Raw genomic sequence first — 17,982 nt, 5'->3', positions numbered from 1 at the left:
TGCACACAATCATGTTTCGGAACATTTAGATATTGCTAAACGCTTCACTCACCTAGAAAATGGGGTAAACTAAAGCGGGGGGAAAGCACATGTACAATGGACGCAATATGCACATCTTCACAACATAACTCCACAACATGCCAACACATCTCTCCACTAATTGGGCTTAATGAGTAACACAGGAAATGTGAAGATTAACCTACATAACTTGAAATCAACATCTCATTGACATGGCCATAAGTCAGTGTCCAGCCCTCAGAACTGGACCCACCAATCATCCTGATATTTCAGCCAAGTACAGGATACAAAAGCTTTATTTTTATTTTTGTTTTGCTTCCTGCTTGGTCTTTGTAGAATATTTGCACTTAAAAAATCATTTGTTTTTTCTGCCCTCTCAGTTCCCTCTCGACAAAAACCTCAAAAAACACAAATGAACATAAAGAAAAAAAACATCACAATTATCGAACATTTGACTAGGAATAGTTTATTAAAGGTGAGAAACCAAAACAAAAAAAAGCCACAATCCATTTGTTTTAATTGCTTAAAAGGTATGTACATTATAAATAATTCCACTACACTATAACCATTTGTGTTTCCTAGTCTGGAGTCCTACACATTGAGATGTTACTGTCTGAAGGGCCAAGCAGAGGGCAGAGGGGGGGGGGGGGGGGGGTTTCTGGAGGTTCTGGATGTCCAGTAAAACACGACTGGGGACACGTTTTGTTTATTTGCCTGTTTGCGCTTAATTCAACATCTGGAGTAAGTGGGTGTTTGTTTGACTGTAAATTAAGTGTACCAGAGATGTGTTATGTTGTTCAGGGGAAGGCCTGGAAGTAGCTGGTGGATGTCTCTAGGCCTATAACAGTCTTGTGTGTATTAACAATCGTTTTCGACAGATCTTAGCGCTCGGAGAGACAACATGTCATTGTTAAAGCCACACGGTGACAGTAGGACTCTTCTCTTCTCTTCTGTGTCACAGATACAAGTTATCTTCTTCCTTGTGCTCTATAATCCGGTTTCAGAAACGCCTCTGGTTACTCCCTCTTCTTCCAAGCTCATTCATAAAGAGCTATTTATTTCCTCGGATGCTGTACAGCCTTGGTTGAGAGGTTGAAACACTAGCCTGGGTAATAGCTTTTGTGTTATGCTTGTTGTGTGAGGTATAGTACTGAAACGAAGTCCTAGGATGTGTTGTTTTTTTTCTTCTTCTTCTTTCAAGCGCTAACTGCCCTGATGAGGCTCTTGCTGCGGATGATGTGAAGCGGCTGGGTGTAGATGAGAGGCAGGGGGCGCGTGGGACCATGAGGCCACGACAGACGACGGCGGCAGACTCTGCACGCTGCACATCGACGTCGACAGCACTACGACGCTCTTCTCTTCCGTCGCCGCCACCACCTCCTCCACAGTTATCTCTCCGCCTCCCCCGCTACCTCCTGCGGCCTTCCGGGAGCAGTCCATGCAGATGTAGTCTTCGCTCTCCGCCATTTCACACGACACGCCCACGCACACCTGGTGGAACCACTCGTCACAGCCGCCATCGCACTGCACCCAGTCCACCTGGAAATGCACGCGCGCGCACACACACACACACACACACACACACACACACACACATGCAGGCAGACAAACGCATTAAGGAAACCTGACAATTACTGAAAAAACAACATGTGACACTGGTTTGTCAAGCAAAACACGAAATTCAGGACAAACAACATTTCTGTGTAATTTTTAACAGCAAGTCAGTCATTGTTTGATTGATCTAATGTACTGGAGTACAGAGCCAAAGCATAACTGGACACACACACACTGATGGACTGGATAATCTTGTGTTCCATACCACTAAAACTGACTGTCAATGAACTTAATGTAGATAAAAAAACACTGGGCCACTTGTGCACAATCATATCTTGAAAAATCCTTCTCCAACTCCTCTGCTTCTCATTATCTGCATCTCCTCCTCTCACTGGTTAGATGTAATAAAGCAAAAACAACACCAACACTTAACAAGTGCACTTGATAAAAATATGGTCACATGTTTTATTTGATTGTGAGAAGGCAACGTCCGATGAAATATTCTCAACACCCGTGCAAGAGTCAATCATCTTAACTGCAGGTGTAGTCGGCCCAGTTCAGAGCGGCAACTTCATAATTTCTCTATTCCGCCCACAGAGTTGCAAGCCTACCAGTTCCTCAGCTCTGATTGGCTGCCCAATCAGAGCAGACTGGCCACTGGTTAACTTGGTGGGCAGTCTTGGTCCACGGTGCTGTCTCCGGAGAGGATCACAACGGTGTGTCCTGTTAATACGTTATGTGTAACTCTCTTTAAGGTGTTCCAGTGCTGTTATCAGCTGTTGATATTCAATAAAGTTCCATGATGTTCATTTTAGAAAAGTGTTCGTTATTAACTCAGCGGTTGTCGAGGGTTACAGTAATGAAACAATCAACCAGAATGTACTGCCTCTGTCTCTGCGTGGCAGAGATGTCACTGCAGAGGGTCATGAATGATCTAACTGACAAGGTCATCATCATGCTCCTTCAGCAGCACAGCTACGTACATTTCAACACGGCATCATGTCTGTCAGTCTGCACGCGACGGGATTTCACAATACAGAATGAAAGCATATATTGAGGCTTTTGAATGCTCACAATCTACAAGTTAACATTCTTTTGACAGAAAAGACACAGGTAATGGAAGTTCTTGTTCTTAGTTGGATGTTGTTGAAAATAATAAAAACGTATTCACAGCAGGGAACACCAAAAGTATGATTAGGCCTGTGGAGATAGAGTGAACTTGTGTGGAAACTCATCTCGTCATTTGATCTCCCGGATGTGGGACATTTTTAACTATTACTGGCCTTTTGATATCCAAATTTTAAAGGTCCCATCTTTTGCTCATCTTCAGGTTCATACTTATAATTTGTGTCTCTATTAGAACATGTTCACATGCTTTAAACCACATTTTTTTTCTCATACTGTCTGAATATACCTGTATTTACCCTCTGTTTAAAACGCGCAGTTTTAGCGCCTGTCCCCAAATAAGCCCAGCCTGCTCTGATTGGCCAGCGTTTCTGCGTCTTCTGTATCTGTTCTCTTGGAGAATCTGCACGGTTATTACAGCCGGGAAATGACTGTAACATCATTTTAGAAGCACTTTCTACCTATATATAGTATAGTTGTGACATCACAACCGTAAAGAAGTCCTGACGGCTTGTTTAAAGGAACAGTTTCTGAATACAGGCAGTGTGCACTTCTCTGTGGATTGAGCGTTTTGATAATTTCACAGTATTTATGAAGCACCTCGACCTGACTTCTTATTTAAAATTAACATGGATATCTTACTACAATATCTGGGACCTTAAAGACAAGATGAAGTGTGAGAATTCATTGTCACAGTCCAGCCCCTTGCATTTGTACGTTTAACACATTTCTCATATTGAGAACCTGTTGTTTACAATGTCGAGTCTAAATGTAAATACCGATGTGAATGATTACAAGAGGAAAGTTCTGTCAGTGGTTACAAAGTTGCATAGCTGAGAAGGTTTGCTATGATTCAAATATTTCTCTGTTGATTTTCACTATAAAAATCACTGAGAAATATTTTGAAAATTAGAATAGGGCTGAAACAGTTAGTCAATTAATCGATTAGTCATTGGACAGTCAAATTGGCAACATTTTTTATTGGATTATTTTCATGTTAAAATGCCCAAAAAATAAATAAATCTGGTTCCAGCTTCACCAAAATAAGGATTCAATATTTTTGTCCGTTTTATATCATTGGAAACTGAATTTGTTTGAGTCGGTTGGAAAAAATAGGACTTTTGAAGACATTAGCTTTGGCTTTAGAAAACTGTGATGGGCATATTTTTCACTCTTTTAGGCATTATAGACCAAACGATTGATAAAGAAAATAATCTGAAGATTACTGAAAAAGATGTAGATAATTCTGCTGCATAATGCTCTTGATTCAGTGGGACATTAGTGACATTTTTACAATGTGATTTTGAATAATGTAGTGCACATTTCAAAATGTCAATACTAGATAATGTGATTATTATTATACGAATGAATCCATATCCCTAGTAATAGAAGAATATTTAAAATCTTAATATTTAAAACATGGAGAACTTTGAGTTTTAAAAAGTGGCACAGTCACATGGTCGCCTTTGACCTCTGTTAATTGATAAACTGTAGCTGTGTTTATCATTCATCTACGATTCCCCCCCTTGCCTCTTTGACTGCAACACAACTTGGCAACATGATCTCAATCTTCAGTGACAGAGACTCGAACTTATTTCATTACCAAATCTGAAAATTCAGGAAAAAAACAACATTCAGTCCTCACCTTATCTTTACAGGGTCTCTGGCAGTTCTTGGCTGCACACACGGCATTCTCGTCGTTGGAGTCCTCAGCTCCTGACCAGTCGTACTTGGAGGGAATGTCGAGGATCTTCTTCTCCTTCCTTTTCTCCAGCCCTTCCCTCATGGCCTCTGCCTTGGCCACTGCCTTCTCCTTTCTCTTCCTCTCCTTCTCCTCCTTGGCTAACCGTTTGGCCAGCTGCTTCATCTCCCGGTTCTTGTCTAGGTTGAGTTTGAGTTTCTTTTTCTTGGGTTTCCCCCCAAGACCCAGTTCCAGACCCACCCTTTTCAGCTCCTTGGACTTGACCGGTCGCATTTCACCCATAACTGAAGCTCCGCCGGCGGCGGCAGCGGCGGCAGCAGCAGCCATCAGCATGTGGTGGTGCTCAGCCCTCTCTAGCTTCCGTTTCCTCTTCTTCTCTGAATCTTTAAGCTTGAGTTTCAGAGGCTTGTCCATCAGAGAGTCGTCTGGCTGTAGAAACGGAAAAAAAGATGAAAAGAGATGACTATTTCCATTTCTAATTCTCTACTTATTCTGTTTCTTATTTGACCTGCATCTGTGAAGGCAAACATCATAATCACAATTACTTTGACAATATGGAGGTCACGATTTAACACATTTGCTCATTGACTGTGTCTTGCATCGTGCGTGACTGAACTTAAAAAAACTTTCCTTTTAACAGGGAATCTTTTGGAAGCAAAAGAGGCGTACGTATCTTAGTGTGTGTGAGGCAATCAGCACAGTTAATAAACTGCTCAAAGTTGACCCGAGACACACTGCAGCGCCCCAGGACTCACACTTAAAGAGGGAGAAAGAGAATAGAGAGAGGGGAAGAGACAGTGGACTATTGCCTGCATTGTTTCCAAAAGTCATTAATAACTAATGATGCTCAAAATGCTGCTGTGTCATTTCTTTAATAAACCAGGATAAACCGCCCAGCCCCAGTGTTCATTCACATAACTCTCCATCAGAACCAACCAGAGTGATTTATTCCAATGTTTAGTCACCACTTAGCATTTGCCATGGGGTGCAGCTGCTCAATCATGTTGCATAATGGATGTGCTTCCTACCTCCATGACCTGCAGGAATCTCTCTTCAGAGGGGGGATGTGTGGCCTGCAGGATCCTCCAGATGTGTTGGGTCTCATCCAGGGACACCTCCAGCAGGTCTCCCAGCATCATCAGCTCCTCCAGCTGGGCCTTAGCCTGCTGGGACAGCTCAAGCACTGGTGGCTCCAGGCTGCGAGGTACCAGGGGGGTCTTCCTGGGCTGCTTCCTGGGTGTGCCCATGTCTGACACATAAATATTTTGAGTGTCAGATGATGAAGGCGAAAATCAGACACAAACAAAACCGGAATCTCACAGAGGAGTGGATTTAAAATGTGTATTACAAGAGCTCAAAATAATAAATGTCCTTGAATCATTCAGAACAAGAGGGGGTGATGGTCTAAAAAACACATAATCTTAGCAAATAAATGTGGCCTCACTTTGCACACAGGACTTGGAGGCTGAGGAGTAGGCGTGCTCGGCGCAGAAGGAGGGCGTGGCAGCCGGCCACATGTGACTGACAACCTCCTCAGACTTAACAGGAATCTCCTCATCGCAGAATAGGTAGGGCTTCACCTCGCCTGGGTCCTGCAACAAAGCAGACACACCAACAGGGAAGAATTACTAAAAAAAAACAAAAAGAACTGTATAGGTGGCTTGAACGACATCACTCGCCTCACATACCTTCATGTCATAACCGTAAGTTTCCCTGATGTCCTCGTCTGAGTCGGTCTCTTCGTCGTCATAGTCCACGGACTGGCGAGGTGATGCGGCTCTGCTGAAACCTGACTGCTGAAAGGTCTGGATGTGGCCCTGAGGAAGGACAGAAACACGCACATGCATATTCAATGCCTCTATTGATTCTTGTATTTAATGAGGTATTTTGCCACAAATCATGTGGATATTGAGCATGTTTTTATGGTCTGTGCATACAGTCCTTTTAAAAAGACACATTAGCGCCCTCTTCTGGCGCTTTCCATATTTACATCCAAAGCCTCAGTAGAAACCACAACAATTATAAACCACTCCTCAAAACAGGATTACGAGAGTTGCATTGATGTTGTACTATATCAGTAATAAAAAGAAGAACAACATAAAGTCATTAAAGATGAAATTCTGGAGAACCTGCAAGTCCGGGTTGGCGGCAGCTTTCTGCAGCTCAGCGTTGATGATCTTCTCAGTTTTCTCTCTCGCAGCCTGCTCCACCATGCGCTGGCTCAGCACAGACAGCTTTGCCAGGGCCGAGGATAGCTCCTCCGTGGCTAGAGATTGACGCGCTCGGTCCTGGTGTGACAGTTTTAAGGATTGAGCATTCAGTAGAGTTCAGAATTAAAGCAGGTGACGGTTGCAAACTGAGAAGTTAATAATCAGTAATTCCATGCATACCTGCCAGCTCATTGCTCTCTCCGTCAAACACTGGAGAGCTTCTCCTTCTGGAAGACGCACCGGCAGCTTCTGCAGCGACACCAACAGTGACAGGATGGTCTCTAATCTCGGCCTCCTCGACCGCTGGCACAGTGGACACAGGAATTTGGAGTCTTTGCTATTGCTCTGCCAACCTACACCCGTCTTCTTCTGAGATCCTGTCTTAGGCAGAGGCACGCACGCGCCATGGAACCAGTCCTTACAGAGCTCGCACTGCAACATGAAGCCACTGGCCGTTTTTCGACACAGGCAGAACTTGACCTCCTCGATGCGGTCTGCCATGGCCATCTTTGCTAAATTGGCAGCACGGAGTGAGTGGATGGCCTCCACTTCTTTTGTCTCTTTGGCTTTGAAGGCTGCTACGACAGTTGAAGGGTCTCGCACCTCTTCGAGAATCTCCTCCAGGTCACTCAGAGCGTCAGGGTCAAAGCCTCCTCTCTCCTTCTCCATGAGCTCCTTGACGCGTTTCCTCTTGCTCTTGCTGTTGCCGTAGATCCCAATGTCCACGCGAGGACTGAGGACCTAACAGAGGAGGTGCACAGAACAAAATATTAGTATTCTGCTTACAGTAGACAAAGACAGAGGAAATATGTGATTACGTGAAAATACCAGTCTCCATAGCACTTCCATTGCATTTATTCACCTTAAGTTGATATATGCATTCTCAGCTAGAATTTTAAGATTCATACATCTGGGAGGCAAGCATCAAATCAACTTTTTTCATGGTGGCCCACCTGAAGCAGTGTGTATGTGGAGTTCTTCTTTAGGAAGGTTCGACCGGTCCTTTCCCTCCAGGCTCGAGCTGCGGCCACCTGAGACTCCACCTGGGACAGCGGATCCAGCCGGACAGGGATGGAGCGACCCCTGGCCAGCAGGCTCTCCAACTGCTCCAGGTAAGCAAAGCTACTTCCACTCTGTGTGAGGGGGATACACAACAGAAGAGAAGTTAGAGACATTTAAGCCAACGTCCTTATCCAGAGCAATTAGATACAGGTTAAGAGGACACATGAGTAGATATGTGTAAGAAGGGCTTCTGAAGGATGAAGTGTATATATAGACGGTACCTGAATGGCTTCCACCTTAGATGTCCACTCCTTGGCCTTCTGCAGAGCCTCTCGGAGGGCCAAAATATTAGGTAGGTACGCTGGGATGTTCCTAGCTTCCAGCACAATGCTTTCCAAGGTCACCATGCTGTGTCGAGGTCTTGGGTTATTGGAGGACAGACAGGCGAGTAGCATTAGATGAGCTTTACATGCATTCTGTCTTCAAAATGGTTTATTAAATGATGAACAGCACAGAATCAAAGTTCAAAAAACCACATGAAGTCTTTGCAAATGTGTTTGTATGCATTTGTATGCATGCAACCATACCTGGCCTGCAGGCAGGCGCGGGCCTTATCCTCCCATCTCTCGGAGACAGTGAGGATCTCTTGCAGCTCGGCCATGGCCTTCTCCACAGCGTGGTGGGGCGCCAGGCCCACCCCAGAGTCTATTAACCTCTTCATCAGCTCCAGGGTGACGCGGTGAGGCTCAGCCAGGGTGACGCGCACCTGGGATGTGAAGAGGACAAACAAGAGTTACAGTATATGACGCAACAATTCCGTCCAGCCGCACAAACAGGTTGTGGGTGTTAACAAGAGCCCACCTCATCAAGCCAGCGGGCCTGTTGTAGCTCCTGTTTCAGTCGGGGCAACTCTGGGAGCTCCACATCCAGGCCACTGCCCAGGTCCAGTAGTGCCTGCAGCTTGGAGGAATCGGGCATTTCGTCTGACAACGCCACCTGGGCTCGCTCGTGGAAGTCCTCCACATTCTCCAGTAGCTCCTGGAGACATAGGCGACAGACACATTGGGAGTAAAGAAAATGAAGTGTGGCTGTACGATAATTGGGTAAGTAGACAAGGTAATAGAGGACTCACTTTGACTTGTCGGGCCTGGCTGATGATGCAGGGAAGCCTGTAGAGTTGGTCCACGAAAGCCTTGAGCTCATCCACTGTCAATTTGTTACGGTTACGACTGCTCTCAGAACGCAGACGGCTACTGCGAACATACATTGAAAAAAAGTTACAGTTTAGTTCACCGTTGAACCTGAGCAGAAACAGTATTAATTTGCATGCTGGGGTATCAGTTGATTGCTTTTCTCTTGAATTACATTAAGGCTTGTGTATCCAGGTCCACTGACCTGTGCCTTTGTTTGCGGCTGAGCAGCAGCTGAGCTACCGAGGAGCATGTCTCCGCCTCTTTAACCATCTCCCTCAGGCGACGGAACAAAGTTTTCTCAGGATACTTCCTGTCCTCTGCGTCCTCCAGCAAAACCTTGAGCTCAATAAGATCTACGAGACACAAAAAACAATAATGCAATGGCGCAAAGAGGTGTGCAACATGTACGTATCTTGGAGTAGTATTTAAGCCTAAAACCTTTCTTGTTTTTCTGGTCAGCAGCTAAGGCCTCTGTGACCCTCTTTGCCCAAGTGTCATAAGACTGAGCCCTTGTCTTGACCCCATACAGCATGGACGGAAACTCCTCCAGATCATAGCGATACCTGAAATATATCATGTAGATATCTATGAATATACGGTGCATGCAAGTACAGTAAATGTTGAGGGCATAACAACTAAGATTTCATGGCCATGCGCTGTACATATTTGCGTTTTTAAGACATTGTTCGTACTGTTGCAAAACAACAGATCTCTTACCGAAGACACTTGTTGCCGAGTGGACAGTCGCAGAGATCTGTTGCGTGGCTGAGGCAGACCAGTCGTTCAGGGCTGCAGGAACAGGTCAGCGCAGACAGGAAACAGGTTGTCTTGCACTTGTGACACTGGCGCTCATCGTCAGGTAGAAGTTCAAAAACCTCCTGCTCTGAGGAGAGCACCCCCTGCAGATAAGGAGGAGAGAGCACTGAGGATGCCATCTCTAAACATACTGTGACAATATAAAGCTTGCCATTTGAAAGGGACATCAAAGAAACCATTTGTTGTTTTTCATTATAGACATTTAACACAGTCTGTCATAGCACTGTGAAAGTGAAACTACAGTTCTAAATATACCATCAGCTATTGTCAAAGAAAGAGACAAACAAAACACATTTGTGTTATAACAACAAATACTTTTAAGAAAATGTCCCCATCAGAAATTAGAAATCATATCTCTCACTAATCCTAAACCTGACACGCGTGACCGTGCAGCGCTGGACTCACGTGCAGCCGCCGCTGTCTACACTATGTCCATGGCTCGCCACCCCGAATCAGAGGGTTTTTCATGAGCAAAAAAAAATAACAACTTATTTGAAGATCAGTCAATAGGCAAGAAGAATTTTTAGTCAGGGACATCACAACTGTACAGAAGTCCTGACAGCTCATTTACAGACACAGTTTCTGACAACAGGCTGTGTGTGTTTCTCTGTGGATTAAGCGTTTTGATACTTCCACAGAATTTATATAGCATCGAACCTACTTTATAATAAACAACAAACATGAACACAATATGGGACATTTAAACTACAGGTAAAAGACAGGATCAAAGCAACACGCATGCATAAATTGAGCAAAAAAATTATGATTACCATTTCTTGGACAGCCTGTCTGAGTTTTGTCTCCTCCTCCATCATTTCTCCCATTTCCTTGAAGACTGCAGCAGCAAGCTCCACGTCAAGACTCTCTGGATCAGCAGCCATCTTACACAGTAGCTCCTCGTGGGAGAAGACACAGTAGCGGTGGAGGCGTCGGTAATGGGCCACACACTGACGACCCATAGGTAACTAGAGAGGACATGAGAGAAAGATGAACACACACATTCAAACAAAAACAGTTTCATTTTTTTTTTTTTTTATAAAAATTAATATTTGCTTTTCCCTCACCCAGTCAGCAGTGCAGAAGTTAACGGCCTCTGCGAAGTTGTAGCCCTGGTTGAAGCCGCTGTGATAAGCCCTGGGGAAGGTCACCACAAACTCCCCTGCACACTGATTGGTCCTGTACACCTAAGGGGGGAAATACGCACATATGTGTCACTAATAATCAACATGAACCGCATGACTAATATCAACCCCACAAGACATCCAGGCTCAGACTACGTACAGGGACGCCATGCTCCATGAGGACATTGGGGTTCATGATGGTGACCAGTTGATGGAGGAGGTCAGGCTGGGAGTCGAACAGCTCTGGAGCCAACTTTTTCATCACAGCCTCCAGCTTCTCTGCCGCAGAGGCCGGCACTCCGTACCAAGTCTTCGGTTCACCCCTGGAGAACAGAGGAATACATTAACATTAAAGGCATTTAGCTGGTGCTCTTTTCCAGAACGACACGCGAGTGGAAGAGAGTCGTTTCTATTAGCATGAATAATTCCACAGGTTTAACTTTTTCAACTGTCAGCAATGTATTTTTGCTTTAATCGTGTATTTTACAAATCAACCAACCTGCATATGTCAGAATTTAAATTACGTCTTTTTTTTCAGTCTCACCAGTGCAGGAAGTTGATGGAGTAACTCCAGTGGTCCTCGATGTGCCAGCAGAATGAAGAGAAACACATGCCCACATAGAGCCAAGGCACCTTCATGCCAGAGATGTCCACATTGATGTGGGTGAGCACCGACTGCTCCAGCACTGGCATGTTATTCAGGTTCCAGCCTGAGTTGGCATACTCCTGATAGGAGAGGAGACAACGTGCTTTCTGTCACTTCAGGGCAAATGTCAGGTTTTTACTTAATGTAGCAACATTAAGTTAAAGAGAAAAAAAGATTTCAGGGGATCCATTAGATGGATGTTTGCTGAATAAAATGACCCTGGAATGGTCTAAAGTACGCAGGGGAATCCTCATCAAAAGTACTTTACTGGTTTTAAATCTCTAATAGAAAGGAAAGGAAATAAAGAACTGAGCTCAAGGTATGATTGCGCCTATAACGGAGTCTAAAATAAAAACCAAGGTAACCCTTGAAGAGTTTATAGGAATATAAAGTGACAATTTTCTCACTTCTTCATCCCCCAGTAGCCGTCTTTTACCGTCCCTGACAGGAAACCCGCTCCCCACTTCCTTGGAGCTTATGTCGGCTCCGTATTCTACGATGACGTCCTCCTCGATGCTGCTGACCAGGCGCCAGAACTCTTTCTCCACCAACTCTGTTGGGACCATCTGGAGGCACAAGGCAGAAATAATGAAATCCCCTGCCGTCTTCTCTCAACAGGGGAAAAGACTGTGAGCAACACATTTAACCTCTAACTGTAAATGTGTGACAGCCAGATGATGGAAGGACACCCATGTCACAGTGCTCATATTCTAATTTCACTGAGTGGGTTTTACATACATGAACAGGCATGTTGAAATAGTCAGACTTGAAGTGGTCGGCCATTTCTCCAAAGCTCTGGAGACTGTACTCCCGGACTGCCTGCTCGAAGCCGAACGCCTCCCTGGGCTTACTGCACTCCTGTGAGGGAAGATGGACAACACATTCATTATAACAGGATATACATCACGTGCAGTATGCAGGATAGGGTTAAAAAAAGATGGACATTAATAAAACAGAGGTAGAGGTTATAAAAATGTAAATGGAGAATTTTGATTGGCATGCAGCATTCGAGCCTTACCTCAGCAACACACTTGGGGCAGCGCCAGTCCCCCTTGGGCACGTCCTGTAGAGGCGGGATCAAGCAGAAGGTGTGGTAACTGTCGTCGCAGCCGTCGCACAGCAGAAGCCGATCCTCCTCGTCGCCCCGCCCGCACACCAGGCAGAGGTAGAGGTCGATCTGGGGGATCAACACCACACAAGACACAAGCATGCTCACACCCAGAGTTTCCCCGAGATATAATAAACCATCAACGCGATGAACGGATACTCACAAAGTTAACCTCCAGCGTCTCCTTGCGTGGTCTCATTTTAATAGCGAAGGCCTGGGCTTTGAGGTGACGCTGCTTCTTGTTGAAACCGTCATCTAAGCGAAAAAGTGTGAGAAGGTAAATCCTCACAGTGACATTAACAGATTTATTGCTCAGTGTTTGCCGTAGCCCTGTAAAAATACAGATCAACTAAAAGCGATCCTTACCAGCTGACACAATCTCCAAGCCAACCATCTTGGGACTTGTACCAAAGATCTTTAGGCCTTTTGGCTCCTTGTTTTCCCTCTAGAGAAATACAACAAAAGCCGCATTTGAAACAGTGTGCTCCTGCTAAAAGGCAAAATGTTAGACGGCCACTAGGGAGCATGCCTGCCAAAGCTGGGAAAGGGGATGCTTAAAGCAAAGGAGTGAATGATCCAGGAATAAATAACACTATTTGCAAAAGAATTTGTTCAATACTGATACTAGAAAATTACATTCAACAAAGCATGTTTAAGAAAAATAAAAAATAGATAAAAGCTTATAGGCTTATTCCTTGTTTTTTTTTTCCTTTGTTTACCTCAGACTTAAGGCGTCTGGAGCGTCTCTCAGGCAGAAGCCGCTCTTTGGTCAGCATTGAGTCGCCCTCCCCATCTTTCTCCTTATCCTCCTCCTCATCTTGCTCCTCTTCCTCCCCTGCATCTTCACCGACTCCCTCATCCACCTCTTCCCCATCATCTCCTTCATCGTAAAGCCGCTGGATGCCCTGGTTGGAGAAAGAAGTGTCGTGAAAACAATTTGGGTTTTGGAAACCTTTTAAAAAATCTGTCCATTTCAGGTTTTGGAGAAACAGAGATATTATAGGTTCTTTTTGACCGCAGGAACGTTTCTCAGGAACTAGGAACCTTTTTGAGGAAGTCATTGCGCTTCAAACGAAGGGACCAGGGTCTAATTTAAGTTCAAGGAACATTTTACTCCTCAAAAAAGTAAATGTTAAAAGTACAGGAACTTTTGGGATGGGGTAAGCAGAGATTGTTTAAGGACCTGATTGTCTGATTTAGGGCTGACGTCTTCTGGTCGGTTCGCTGGTGTTACTGGTGGTCTTACTTGTTACTTGTGTGTTCACAAAATAATTTTATCCAAGCTGAAAATACCAGGCGAACTTTCGAAAAACTCAGTGTTCTTCCCAGCTGAGATCCCTTGATCCCCATTGATCTTGTGATATCGCGAGAATCCTGCTGTGGTGTGGTGGAATATACATGGTTGTAAAAATATTGGTTGACAGCCCTTGGGCAATGAAGTGATCTGCACGCTGCAGAGATTAGTGTGTGCTGTGAAGGAGAAGGCCGGTGAATTTGAGAAATAAAGTTTTTTTCTTATTGTTTCACAGCGGTTACATTCTAGAGCACAGATTACTCCCCCTGCGACCAGCAGCCTGTGTCCCGTCACGTTGCTTTTTCATGTCAGTGGACTAATTTGCTTAATCTTCATGGGTCTTTAGACTGCTATGGAAACGCACACAACAACGGGCTGAAGGAATTTTAGAGCTCCTGGCAAAGTAGTCCCGGGACAAAAATGATAAGGAACTACTTGATGGAAACACGGCGCAGTACAGTGAAATTAGCCAAAAGGCCCAAACATATTTGATTTGGTTTAGCCAAGTTTGATTAATGTGCCTTAGCATGAAACGATCCAAGACTGAAAGTTGAGACGGACACTGGGAACAGCCAAAACTAATTTAGCTGAATGGTAAATTCAAAAGTAAAGTAATCAAATAACAACACCCATTCACAAAATGTCCAACTTTTTCCAACTTTTAAAACAAAGTATTGACAAAGGGATAAATGGCGAGAACACTATGCCCAAATTGAGGTTAACAACCACAATGTTCACCTTGTCCTTTACATGTTGATGGGTGTCAGAGCTTTCATATAGGGGTTGGTTTTCTTCTATTGCGCAACTGCATGAAGCATGATCAAACTGTTTTGGCCTGTCTGTGTTAAATGAGCAGTACTCACAGTCAGCGTGGCCCCAGACTGGAAGAGCTCGTATGGATAAAGAATCCTCTCATAGTGGGAGCGCAGCAGTGAGCCTGTGCCTTTCCCAGCTGGGAAGCCCATCCGGCTGGCCACCTTGGACCACCTCTTCTCTTTACACACGGTCTCAAAACCGCCCTCTGAGGACACAATCTGGAACGCACAGGTGCACAATATGGACATTTTTAATAGCATTAAGGGTGACATCAACACACAGCCAGTACAAAACACAGAATTAAGAAAAAAGAAACAGGAAACAGGCTAAATTCAGTGTTATATAACCAACAGTGCATTAGAAAAAAAGACGACTTTTACCTTGCTGAGCTGATAGAGGTCCAAAACCTTTCTCTCCAAATGAGGGAAGCGGGTCTTGGATCCCTGCAGCTCCCAGAACTTTGCGATTTGATCCAGAAAGTTGAGCTTAACCCGAGTGAGAGCCTGGACAGCCAGGAGAGAGGATACTAAATGCAGGAGCTAAAAATGTTCTGCATTTACGAACACAGGACACCTCAGGCAAAATTATGTTTTAATGGCTCCACTCTGATACATGACCATTGGTGCAAGACAGAAGACATTGTAGGTGGAGACAGAGTCTGCTGCTATTCAGGTATAGTGCTATTTTTGAGTTTTATTACCAGCACGCCTTAAGGTAGCTTATTTGATTCCCAGATGTGTCGATAAAAAATGATTAGTGTTAGAATATGTGACAAAGTACATGTCATTCTGAATGTTTTTATGTCCTTCCTTAGGCAATACCTAAAACATGCCTTCATTCAGTATAAGTGTTGTGAAGGCGTGAAGCATCTTGTTGGCAAACTCACCTCGAGTTCATTCAGTCTCTGTACTCGAGGAGTGAAACGGAAGTTGCGTATGTCGCAGGCAAACGGAGGCTGCCAGTCCTGATAGACGAGAAGAAAGAACAACAATGAGGAAATGACAACAACACTGAAACTTGGGAACAAATCCAGAAAAAGATCTAGAGCAGATAACACAATACTCATACAGTCTGAAACGTGTAGCTGAGTCTTTTTTTTTTTTTGACAACAAGAACCAACTGTGTGCACATTTACTGCCAATTTGAAGCTACTATTTTCCCATATGTAATGTTGTATATTCTGAAAGAGTATCGATGCATTGATGGCCCCATAAGACACATCCCAACAGTTAAAGGTCCTAGAAAATGTAAATGTAGACGAATGGTTGTTTGTGTGTTTGTATAACACAGCATTAATAGTTGTCTATGGTCTGAGCGGAGCGACGGGCCTGCATGTGGCCCAGTGTCGCATATTCGCAGCTAACATAATAATCGCTGTACTGGAAGTTAGCAAGCCATGGAGAAAAACCAAAACAAAGGAATTGGAACCGGAACTGTTTAAGCCATCTCGTCTTTTTAAAACTTTTCTGGACAAATCAGAAGAAACAAACACAGACAGAAAGCCCATCCCACCGAAGTACAAAACATATACTGTTGAATGCAAATAAATTAAGCCTATAGTTTGACCTATGTTTGAGTAATAGCAACTAGTAACGTGGTTGTAAAATCCACCACAGGCCCTAGTAAACCACCACTAACATGCAGATGATCGCATACTTGAATACAATGTTTATTCCGATGTTTAAGATGCAAGTTTACCTCGGGGGGTCGGATCTTGCAGATGCCCGTTTTCTCTGCAATGGGTCGGATCTTGTTGATAAATCCTAAAGGATCCGAGAAATCCTCCCAACTCGGCTCAAAAACCGGGCATTCAGGAGGGGGGACGAACTCAGCAAATGCAGACATGATGGTGTGGTAGTAGCCAGTGAAACACTCTTCAAAAATAATGTTTGATTTTTTTTAAAAATGGCCCCGAGTTGAGCTCAACAGTCCATGATTATTTCCAATAATTCCCGTCTTGGGGAACTTCCTCCGTGTCCATCATGATCCTTCAGAACTGCTTAAAAATTGCTTCAATGACAGGGCATCACAGTCATAATCTGATTTGAAAGTGAATGCATAAATATGACTGCTAATGGTCAATGTTTTCCTATCATCCGTCAACAGAGGGCCAGGCCAGGCCGGGTTAGTCCTCACCACCACTCCCCTACCTGGGACGGAAGGGCAGGGTTAGCCCGCACCATTCCTCCTCATTAGATGATCACTTCACACTCTGGGTCAGAGACGATCACATCATTTAAAAAAAAAAAGTTTGAACTTTAAAACTAACCCCGGCTTTTTCGTTATATAATGTTGGCTGCGATACTATGTCACGCAAGCTAACATTGCTAATGTCTATGTACCTGAGAGATGCATGATTTCTTCGTGATGATGCATTTCCCACAAAGTTATCCACGCCTGGCTTTAGTCCTCCGGTAACGTAATCCCGCTCAGGCTAATGGTAAATAAACTCTTTACGTCCACTTCTTTTGAGCACCTGATAGCTAAGTGCCAGTCAAAGCGGGACCAAAACAAGGAGGGATGCTAGTAACAAGCGTACATTGTTGACTGGTGTCTTCACTCCGTGTGCGACTACCCCCATTCATTGAAGCATTAGAGGCGATGGAAAACTAGCTCACAGCTAACTCTAGTGAGCTTAGCTAACGCTGCTCACTGCGCAGCTAACATTGACGTTAGTTGAGAAAGTCTGCTGTCCGGACAGTCCGACTTGGCCTTGGTAGGTTAATCGGGAGCACGCCGAAAAATGCTATACTCCTTTTGCTTCGTTTTACCGAGTGTCCATTTCCTTATAATTTAACGTCGTCTGTAGGTATTGTATCCGCATTAGCCGATGTGCTAACTACATTTAGCAAGGTTGGGGTAGCTGTTATGGCAAGGCTAATAGAAAAAGGCTGGTACACCTGAAAAAATGTCTGCGTTGGGGTTTGACACATATCACCGTATTACGAGAACAAGTTTGTGTTTTTATTCTTCATTCGTGTGATAGTCTTTGTACATTTCGATTTATGTTATTATACATTTAAAAGTACACGTTCAGCATTGCGCATGTGTCATACCCCACAGCGCAGACATGTTTTGGTGTCCCAGCCTCTTTCCATTATCCTTGGCTACAACTAGCAAGGTTAGGTTAGGGGTAGCTGTTATGGTGCCTTCAACAACACTCGGAAATAGTTGACTACTTCCGAGTTTGCAGGTTGTTTAAAATGCAGTGTTTTTTTCTGATGTGCAAAAACCAAAACAGGGTAGACTTGTTTTTGTCGATTGTTTCCATGTTACTTCTTTTGGTTTGATTTACAGATGTAGCTTTTAAACGTCTTATAAAAAACGTAGCCTTATACTAACAAAGAGGGATTTATTAATAAGGGAAACAATGACAT

At 44.2% G+C, this 17,982-nt stretch overlaps 1 protein-coding gene across 2 annotated transcripts; it reads right to left on the bottom strand.

Moving 5' to 3' along the window:
* Nucleotides 1–673: 673 nt before the first annotated feature.
* Nucleotides 674–17,411, bottom strand: kdm5a (lysine demethylase 5A). 2 transcript variants are annotated; one of them, XM_083935403.1, is made up of 30 exons: nt 16,948–17,411; nt 16,304–16,479; nt 15,492–15,569; nt 14,986–15,108; nt 14,653–14,823; nt 13,215–13,400; nt 12,862–12,940; nt 12,659–12,750; nt 12,406–12,573; nt 12,126–12,245; nt 11,795–11,953; nt 11,286–11,467; nt 10,902–11,064; nt 10,685–10,804; nt 10,391–10,585; nt 9,522–9,703; nt 9,243–9,367; nt 9,007–9,157; nt 8,744–8,864; nt 8,473–8,649; nt 8,199–8,377; nt 7,893–8,031; nt 7,563–7,742; nt 6,790–7,350; nt 6,529–6,687; nt 6,088–6,216; nt 5,844–5,991; nt 5,428–5,648; nt 4,343–4,828; nt 674–1,557 (listed from the first exon to the last, which is right to left on the bottom strand). In XM_083935403.1, the coding sequence occupies exons 1-30, from the start codon at nt 16,979–16,981 to the stop codon at nt 1,222–1,224; spliced, it is 5,340 nt and encodes a 1,779-aa protein (XP_083791529.1). In that variant the 5' UTR covers nt 16,982–17,411; the 3' UTR covers nt 674–1,221. The 2 variants fall into 2 exon arrangements, with proteins under 2 accessions (XP_083791529.1, XP_083791530.1); XM_083935404.1 differs by having other exon boundaries at nt 12,406–12,564.
* Between the last annotated feature and the right edge of the window lie 571 nt (nt 17,412–17,982).

This window comes from Echiichthys vipera, assembly GCF_963691815.1.
Source record: "Echiichthys vipera genome assembly, chromosome: 20".
Classification (NCBI taxonomy): Eukaryota; Metazoa; Chordata; class Actinopteri; order Perciformes; family Trachinidae; genus Echiichthys; species Echiichthys vipera.
The sequence above is the reverse complement of the archived record's forward strand: the minus strand, read 5'-3'. Positions and strand labels throughout refer to the sequence as shown.

Excerpts from the sequence above, each read along its gene's own strand:
- kdm5a (XM_083935403.1), bottom strand. The coding sequence starts at position 16,981 with ATGCATCATCACGAAGAAATCATGCATCTCTCAG. Across the intron at positions 6,688-6,789 it reads AGAGAGCAATGAGCTGGCAG|GACCGAGCGCGTCAATCTCT; the intron begins GTATGCATGGAA and ends CTGTCACACCAG. Across the intron at positions 5,992-6,087 it reads CTTACGGTTATGACATGAAG|GACCCAGGCGAGGTGAAGCC; the intron begins GTATGTGAGGCG and ends GCTTTGTTGCAG.